The 9104-nt window shown below is 57.3% G+C and overlaps 1 protein-coding gene across 1 annotated transcript; it reads right to left on the bottom strand.

The window, feature by feature from the left end:
• Positions 1–5729: 5729 nt before the first annotated feature.
• CKB (creatine kinase B) lies at positions 5730–9104 on the bottom strand. The gene is made up of 8 exons (XM_041760143.1): positions 8869–9104; positions 8360–8574; positions 8003–8157; positions 7797–7929; positions 7396–7567; positions 6571–6694; positions 6195–6384; positions 5730–6116 (listed from the first exon to the last, which is right to left on the bottom strand). Exons 2-8 carry the CDS (start codon positions 8550–8552, stop codon positions 5938–5940), a joined length of 1146 nt encoding a protein of 381 aa, XP_041616077.1. The 5' UTR covers positions 8553–8574; positions 8869–9104; the 3' UTR covers positions 5730–5937.

The following is a 9104-nucleotide window of genomic DNA, read 5'->3' as shown; positions in this document are numbered from 1 at the left end:
CCTCTGGCCAGCTTCTGGTTGCTCTGCAGCATCCAGCTCATTTATCACCTGCTCCGTTCAGTCTTTACAATTCCCACCCGCTCAGCCCCGTGTCCTGGGTCGCTGGGTTCTCTCCCCACCTGCTGAACTCTGGAGAATCCTATTGTGCTTGTGTTGTGTCTCATCAAATACCAGCTCAACCTGTCTGTAGTTGGGTAGGGGTTCTTTTACCCAGAAAGGCGGTGCCATGTGGCTTTTTATCCTGACATTGCTAAATGTGTAGGGCAAATTTTGTTGGGTCACATTTCCTAGTATCACTTCATTAGTAATTTGTACCGAAACACTGGAACGGAGCCAGAAAAGCTAAGTCCTGTTCTCCTGTGTTTCAGGCTTCAAGCCATAAGCATCTTGGCCCTCCTTTCTGGTTTCAAGGAGGAAGAGGCAGGATATCTGGCCTCCCTCTGCCCAGAGCATTTCCTCTCTAATATAAGTACTATTGCTGGGGATCCCTGGGTTGCTCTGCGGTTTAACACCTGCCTTTGACTCGGCATGATCCTGGGGTCCCGGGATCAAGTCCCACGTTGGGCTCCCTGCGTGGAGTCTGCTTCTCCCTCTGCCTGTGTTTCTCCCTCTCTGTCTCTCTCTCTCTCTCTCTCTCTCTCTCTCATTAATAAATAAAATCTTTTTTAAAAAAGCACTATTGCGGGACGCCTGGGTGGCCCAGTGGTTGAGCATCTGACTTTGGCCGGGGGCGTGATCCTGGAGTCCCGGGATCAAGTCCCACATCAGGCTCCCTGCACGGAGCCTGCATCTCCCTCTGCCTATGTCTCTGCCTCTCTCTCTGTCTCTCATGAATAAATAAATAAATTTTTTTAAAAAAAACACTATTGCTGTGATTTTCACTGCAGCAGTGCAGGTGGATCGTATCAAGCACAAAGTCAGCAATTTCAAGTGTGGTTCATTATGTGCCACCTTTATTATTTCTTATTGGAAGTATAACGCATTTAAAGTGCTTCTTAATGTGGTGACCAGTTGATGGGTCAAAAGTATTGACAAAACTAGACTTTTTACTTTGGTGAGAAGAAAAAAAAATTTTACTATATTTTATTTTTTAATAATCTCTGTGAGCAACGTGGGGCTTGAACTCATAACCCTGAGATCAAGAGTCACATGCTCTACCTACTGAGCCAGTCAGATGCCCCGAAAAAAAAAAATTTTAAGGTTTTATTTATTTATTTATGAGAGAGACACAGAGGCAGAGACACAAGGCAGAGGGAGAAGCAGGCTCCATGCAGGGAGCCCAGTGCGGTACTTAATCCCAGGACCCTGGTACCACACCCCAAGCCGAAAGCATACACTCAACCGCTGAGCCGCCCAGGCATCCCACTTTAATGAAAATTTAATGGAAGTTGTCTTTTGTTGCTAAGTCACATATTTCTGGAATAACCCCAGGGAATGTGTTAATACATGCCACCTTTACCAGTAATGGGAACAGCCCACTTGGGGTGGAGGACACCCCAAACCCTGACCCCACAGTCCATGCTCTGAGAGAGAAAATTTAGAAAATTTACAGCAAAGCAAGTGTATGACAGGGGGTGGGACTGGACAAAGCCCAAGGAAAATGACAGGTGAGGACTGAGGTCCTTCCCAAAAGGTGGGCTAGGGCAGGCAGGGAGGTCTCCCCTGGAATTTGGGCATAGGTGGACCTTGGGCATCCAGGGGAGAGCAGGAAACGGGCATGCAGAAAGGAGCCCCAGGTCAGGCCAAAGGCAGCAAATGAAAGCCAGGCTGGAGGTGCTGGTGCATCTGCTGTGCCTCTGCTCTTCCATGTTGCCACCCTGAGTGCACATTGGGATGGTGGGGGCCAGGTGGTGTTTCCAGAGCCACTGGATTGGGTTCCAACTAAATTTTTAGATAGATTGACCTTGAAACCCTGAGCCAGGCCACATCGGGTTTATGAATGGCAGAGCAGCATCCCAGCCCCAGGCCCCATAGCCACAGCAGGAGTTGGGCTGGCCCTTGCCTCCCAGCCCAAGATGGTTGCTGGAGCATTTTATCTCCATGACCACACTGTAGCTGCCTCGAGGGCATCTTGGAAATATGCTCCTCTAGCCGGGCAGCTGCATGCCAGGCTCAAAACCAGGGTTTTGTTATAAAAGCCAGAGGGGAGAATGGCTGCTAGGAGACAAGCAGCTGTCTCTGCACACATTCATCAGAAATGGGAGTAACTAAGAGTACTTTTAGCTTTTCGGGGTCTTAAGGTTAATTATAGAAGTTGAGCCTTAAATTTAACAAGCCCCCAACTCTGAGAAGAGTGTAAAAGTTAGGACTTCTGAAACCAAGAACATCATCTTTGCTTCTCTGAAAGACTTCAGTAAAGCAGAACGAGTTCTAGAAAGACAGGTTTGGGGAGAAAGTGGGGAAAGAGTCCAGATGCTGTGCATGGATCCCTGCACAAAGTCTCTACAGACTTGGGAATCAAGATTGGTATCTTCCAATTCACATGTAAAATCCACAGTTCTGCAAAATGACTTGCTGCCCCCCTGCTCCATGGAAATCTCACAGCCAGAAAGACATCACTTGTGAATCAAAAACCACTCCCCTTTGTTACCTTTGGAAAAGGAAGTTAACTCAGAATCTGCTTGAGTGTAGGGTGCAGCCCCAGGGTACATTAGGCAGCTTTGGTAGGGGCACCAGGCAGCTCCAAATAGAAGTGCAGTATGAGGTGCCTTCCAGGCAGCTGCTGCCTGTGCAGCCACTGCTGAGAGCAGCAGGGGCTACATACTAGAGGTCTAGAATGTTCTGAAAAGTGAAAGAGCAATGAAAGAAGCCCAGGACCTGGGGAGGGTAGTCTCAGAGTGGTAACCCTCAGCCAGTCCTCTCTCACCTCTTTTTCCAACCCCAAGGGCAGTTATCAATTTGTGTGGATCCAATGAGGGGTGGTGGCAGTGAAGTCCCGCCTTAGCGGTCTCCCACGAACTATGACACATGAGAGCATCTTTTTAAACACCACTTAAAAAAAGAATTGGTTTCAACTTATATAAGTAATACATGTTCACTGTAGGAAATTTGGAAAACAGTATAAAGAAGGAAATCACCTGTTACCCCACCACCCACAGTTAACTACTGTTGTGCAGGATTTTTCCACACATGCTCTGGGATCCAGAGTACAAGCTGTTTTATAACCTGCTTTTACACTTCAACTTTTTTAAGCATGCCTCCGTCTCGCTGAGTTCTTCACACTGCTGGGATGCCTGTGTGGTGCCTCATTGAGGCAGGTGGCCTGGATTTTTAACGAGCCCTTTATTGCTGGCAGTCCTGGACACTTTTTCCCCATTCTGAGTAATTGTACCTCTTAATTACTTCTGTCGGGCAGTGGTTGTCAAAGAGGCAGTTGGAGCATGGGGGCACATGGCTGGCTCAGCCAATAGAGCATGTGACTCTTGGTTGTGGGGGTGTGAATTCAAGCCCCACCTTGGAGGCAGAGCTTACTTTAAAAAATAACTCCTATTCAAAAAGGCAGGAAGAGATTTTTTGGCCCTTAGGGGAAATTTGGCCAGGTCAGTGTGAATGAGTAGCACTACTGGCATCTAGAGGTTGGAGGCTGGGGTACAGTGCCTAGAGAAGTTCCCCCCCCCAGCAAGAGTCACCTGCTTGACATGAGAGGATGCAGTTGAGAAGCTCTGCGATGGGAATGGGTCCACGTCCTAGCAGGATGAGCCAGGGGTTGGGGGCCTGTGGCCGGGTTGCAGGAATGGATGCTCTTAGAACTGCTGACTGGTGGCATCCATCCAAGATGGAGAACGAGTAAGAGTGTGTTCCTTCTATATTGTGGCGTGATAGGGTGTCCTCAGACTTCCTGTGTTTGACTGATTTCAAGGAAAATTAAACTCCCCCTGTTTAAGGATCTCAGGAGTCCAGAGGAAAGGGAGAGGTTATGGGGACTCTGGTCGGAGAGTCCATGGACTGGTAAGCAGAGGTACCCCCAGTGAGGGGAGAGCAGTTAGCCCCACCTGTCCCAAAAAGAATATAAGTGAGCAAAGAGAAAATTACAGGTTGAAAGGAAACAAAACGGTTTGTAAAAGTTCTGGGCCTCTGGCGAGCACAACTGTTTGCCCAGCTTCCTGAGAGGGCCCAGGTTCTGGATGTGGCAGCACAGGCGAGGGTGGGGCTGGTGCTTTAATGCTCCAGGGGAGGTAAGCTTTTACTGCCAGGAAGAAGTTCTGAGCCACGCCCTGCCCACCAGGGCTTCTAGGGGATCATGTTGGGAGGCCTGCACAGGGTGATTGGAAGTTTTGGCTCATTATTTTACGTAACCACTAGTAGTTAAGGAAGTGCCCAGTCTTAACAGTTGGACCATGTAGAAACATTTTCTGTAGGACGTTAAGTCCCTGCCTGACAGGACCCCGGGTACCTGTACCCAGCTCAGGATGGAATGGGAACACTTATTCCTGAAACTGTACAAGCAGGAGGGCCCTCGCCTGGAATGTCCTTGTATGTGCAAGCCCTTTCTCCTCAAATTACCAGATTCTGCAGTCTACTCTGGGCTGGCCCGGTCCCCACTGACCGGAGACCCTGAAGCTAAAAAAAGGTGAGCCCTACCTGATGTATGCTCCAGGCCACTCACCAAGGAGGGAGCCAGGTGCCAGCCTCAGACCCCAAGTATGCGTTCAGAGACCCTATCCCTGCCAACCTTGCACACCAGGGGTCCTCCCTACTGTGACCATCCCACCCAGGTGTTCACACTCCCAGCTTCTGTGCCTAAGCCCTTCCCTGGCCTGGACAGTACCTGGGTGGGCCCCGCAAATGCACCCTGGCCACTAGGGCAGATGGTTAGAACGCACCTCCTGCAGCTTAGTACCGCCTGCAGCTTCTACTCCACTGCTGTCCCCCTAGCCTACTTGTCCTGGGCCCCAGGGTGTGGGACAGGAAACCCCAATCTTCAGTAAGACTGCTGCCACCCAAGGATGCAGTAGGCACAGAGGCCATGCCCGGCTTCTCTCGCCAGTTGCAGGGTAGCCTTGGGGGTGTTAGGGTGCTGGCCCAAAGTGCAAAGTTGAGGTGCCCCAGACCCAGGTGGGGGAGTGGGGGATCGAGGTGGCCCTGGCCAGCAGGTGGCAGCACTGGCTGTCTGCAGAACTGCAGAGCTGGAGGACAAATCCTGCCACTGGCTGGCTCAACAGGCCCACCTCTACTCCCCACGCCCAGGCCCAGCCCACCATGTGGAGGTCAACCGGGGACAGTAGCTGGGGAACAGAGACCAAGGAGCCCACACTCCTATCCAGGGCCCACCATGGAGGCCAAGGGGCTGGGGCATGCTGAGGGTCCTGGAGAGGCGGCTGCATGTTGGAGGGACTCCCAACGGGGCCCCAGGGCTAGGAGGAAGGGGAGGAGGGGTGGCAGAGACCCTGACCAGAGGAGAAACAGGATTAAGGCATTTTTCTTTCCTGGGCTCCTCACCCTCCAACACCCCCTCCCCCCACCACTGCCCCAGCATATACTTCCCCCACTCAACAGGATGGGGCTGAGCAAAGTGCCAGGCTTCACCCCACAGGCAGGAATGCCCCTAGTTGCTCAAGGTGGAGCTCCTCCTCCCTCTCCCTGTCCCTCACCAGCCCATCCCAGGCCTGTAAGGAAGCCAAGTAGACAGGATGGCAAGGGAGGAGTTCATGGAACATACTGTCCCTTCTTACAGAAAGTGAAGCAGAAAGGGTAGACCTACAATTGGACACGGTGCTCGGAGACTGGTAGCAGGCCGAAACCCTAGTTTATTTCAGCATCAGCAACATCGTAGCCATCACAAAAATAAACTCTACCAAGGGCGACAGAAGTCTCTACAGCGAGGCTAAGGGCTCAGCCGCCAAGTGGCGAACATCGAGGGGTGCATGGCGGGCACTGCCCGGGCAATAAGTTAGGAAGCAGCAGGGCTGGTGGTGGTGGCAGGTGCGGGCTGGGGCCTCACTTCTGGGCAGGCACGAGGTCATCGATGGCCTGGCCCTGCTCCAGCCGCTGCTCCATCTCGATGAGCAGCTTCACGCCATCCACCACCATCTGTACCAGCTCCACCTCTGAGAAGCCCAGGCGGTCTGCGTTGGAGACATCAAAGACGCCACCCACCGCAGCTGTGTCCACACCACCTGGGGAGACAACCAGGTCAGCAAGGCGGGTGGGGGCCTGCTCCGGAGAGAAGACTGCCTACGGCCCGTCCCACTCACCTGTGCCTCGTTTCTGAAGCCGCAGCCGCTTGAGCACCTCCGGGAACTTCTCGTGCTTGCCCAGGTGGGGCAGCTTGATGTGCACACCTGCCCGCAGGCCTGTGCCCAGGTTGGATGGGCAGGTGAGGATGTAGCCCAGGTGAGGGTTCCACATGAATTCGTAATTCTTTGACTTGAAAAGTGTTTCAATCTGGAGGTTGACAAGAGAGGAGAGCCCTGGTTGAGAGGCCCCCTGGGGGGACCAGCTGGGACCCTTGGAGCGAGGGAAATTGGTGGGGACACCCTCGTCCCTGCCTGAGCTCTGGAGCTTGCCCTGCCCCCTCCCCGGCACCAAAGCCCACTTGTGCGAGCCCAGCTTGGGGCAGTCAGGCCTGACCTGGGTGAGGCCGTTGCAGAACCGAGTGAACACCTCCTTCATGTTGCCCCCTTTCTGCATGGAGATGACCCGCAGGTGGTCTTCCTCGTTGATCCACACCAGGAAGGTCTTATTGTCATTGTGCCTGGGGGAGGGGCACAGTCAGGCCGCCTCCTAGGACTATGGTCTCAGGATACATCCAGAAAAAAAGCTCTAGGGGGGCCTGAGACCCCAGAAACTCTCCAACTCCCTGAGGTGCTCAGTCCAGCTGTACCCAGATACTTGGGCTGCTGCCAGGACCCCAGAGCCATCCACACTTTGGAGGTATGCAGGACCTGAGCTGTGCCCCAGCCTGCCAGTCATTTGCGGTGTGACCCAGGTGTGGGGGAGGGGGCGGCGGCTCCAGTGAGGAGGTAAGGGGCAGGGAGACGCGTCATCTGGCGGCTGAAGCCGCCCTTCGCAGACCCTGGAGGCAGGAGGCTGTAAGCCTCCCGCCGCCCCCAACCCCCACTAGGAAGCGTCTGCGTCACCCAGCACCTGGCAGTCCCCGCGGGGAAGGGGATGAGAAAAGAGACGGAAAACAAGAAGCTCCAGCTCCCAAGAGGAGAGTGGAGGAGAGAAGCCGACGCCACCCGCCGCCCACTTCTAAGATCCCGCGAGGCCTCGGCCTCCACTAGTTGGAGTCCCTTCACGTACCTGCGCCGTCAAGGTCACCTACGAGGAGGCCCTGGAGGCACCAACCTGTCCCAGGAGCGCGGCCCCTCCCTCTTCCTCCTTGGCGGCGGCTTGGGGGAGGGCCAAAGGGAGGAGGGAAGGGGACCCGCGGGCGGGGAAGGGGGCACACACCAGATGCCTCGGGCGTCCGGCCAGTCGCGGGCCATGCCCGAGGCCAGGAGCAGGGGCGACACGGGCTTATCGAAGAGGAAGTGGTCGTCGATGAGCTGCTGCTGCTCCGCCTCGGTCATGCTCTTGAGCGCGTAGTACCGGCCGGCCAGGTCGCCGTCCAGGCTCGACAGAGCTGCAGAGGGGCACGCTCAGGAGGGCACACGAGCCCCTGCCCCCAGGGCCCCCCGGCTCTGTGGGAACCCGGCCCAGGCCGCCACAGACACGGGGCTGGGCCTCCGTCCCCCCGGGAAACCGGACCCGGCGCGCAGATAAGAGCGTGGCAGCGGAGGCTCGGGTGACTGCGGTGACTGATAAACAAGCCGGATGGGGGGTGGGGGGCAACCGGCCGGCCCGACCCCTACCTTCCACGGCGAGCTTCTCGATGGCACGGCGCTCCCCGCGGCTGCAGTGCGGGGGGAGGCAGAAGCCGCGGATGCTGCGGCCCGTGCGCACCCGCGAGCTCAGCACATAGTTGGGGTCCAGGTCGTCGCCGCCCTGGGGGCGGGAGCGGAGGTGAGCGCCGGGGACCCCTACCCAGCCCGCCCCGCTACCCGGGGCCGCCCCGCACCTGCAGGTTGTCGGGGTTGAGGTCGGTCTTGTGCTCGTCGCTGGGCTTGTAGCCGCCGTGCCGGTCCTCGATGATGGGGTCAAAGAGCTCCTTGAACACGTCATAGGACTCTTCGTCGCCTGCCACGCAGCCCACGGTCATGATGTACGGGTGGCCTGGGGGGGGGGACACGGAATGGGGACAGTGATGTCACTGCCAGGCCTAAGCGAGCCCCTCAGGACCCCGCGGCTCCGCGCGGGAAGGGGGCGCCGAAACCCTGGCCTGAGAGGGGTTCTGGGGTTAGCCCTGGATCCTAACCCCAAAGGCTGTCTTACGGACCAGGGGGCCGCACCCAACCCCGGCCCCGGGCGCGCGTACCCGGGTTGTCCACGCCGGTCTGGATGACGTCGTCCAGCGTGAAGCCGCTCGGCGTGCTCTTGGCGCGCAGCTCCGCGTAGAGCTCGGGGGTCAGCACCTTGGCCATGTGGTTGTTGTGGCCGCTGAGGTCGGGGAACTCATCCTCGGCCGGGAAACGGAGCTTCAACGTGTTGTGGCTGTTGGAGAAGGGCATGGCGGCGGCGGCGGGCGGCAGGCTGCGGGGAGACTGGGGGTCAGCCAGGACCCGGCGCGCCGGGCCCCCCGGGACCTGCGGGCCACCCAGGGCCTCGCCGCCCGGGCTCCTGGTCACCCTGGGACGCGGCCAAGGTCAGCAGGGGCCGCAGTGCGCGCGGGGCGTTCGCGCTCCGCCCAGGACCCCAACCCCAGGCCCAGCCAGCGCGCGCTCCAGGCGGCGAACCGTGGCGTGCAGGGCTCCGCGGCCTACAAGGCCCTTCCGTGAGCAGCGCCCCCGCCCCCGAGCACAGGCGGCCTCGGGTGGCACCACTCACCGGGTGGCCGGGCGGGGAAGGGGCAGTCGGTCCGTCGGCAGCTCCGGGCGCGGCGCAGGCGAACAGCGGCGGCTCCGCGCTCCCGCGGCTCTTAAGGGGCGCGACGCGAGCCGCCCATTGGCCGCTATTTATATCCCATTCATTCCATTGGCCCGCGCTGCGGGGTGGTGCCGCCGCTTTGTCCGCCACCCGCGGCCCCCGGCAACCCCCCCAAGGCCGCCCACCTCTGCTGTCCC

Source organism: Vulpes lagopus, chromosome 6 (assembly GCF_018345385.1).
Source record: "Vulpes lagopus strain Blue_001 chromosome 6, ASM1834538v1, whole genome shotgun sequence".
NCBI lineage: Eukaryota > Metazoa > Chordata > Mammalia > Carnivora > Canidae > Vulpes > Vulpes lagopus.
This window is presented reverse-complemented; position numbering and strand designations above follow the sequence as displayed.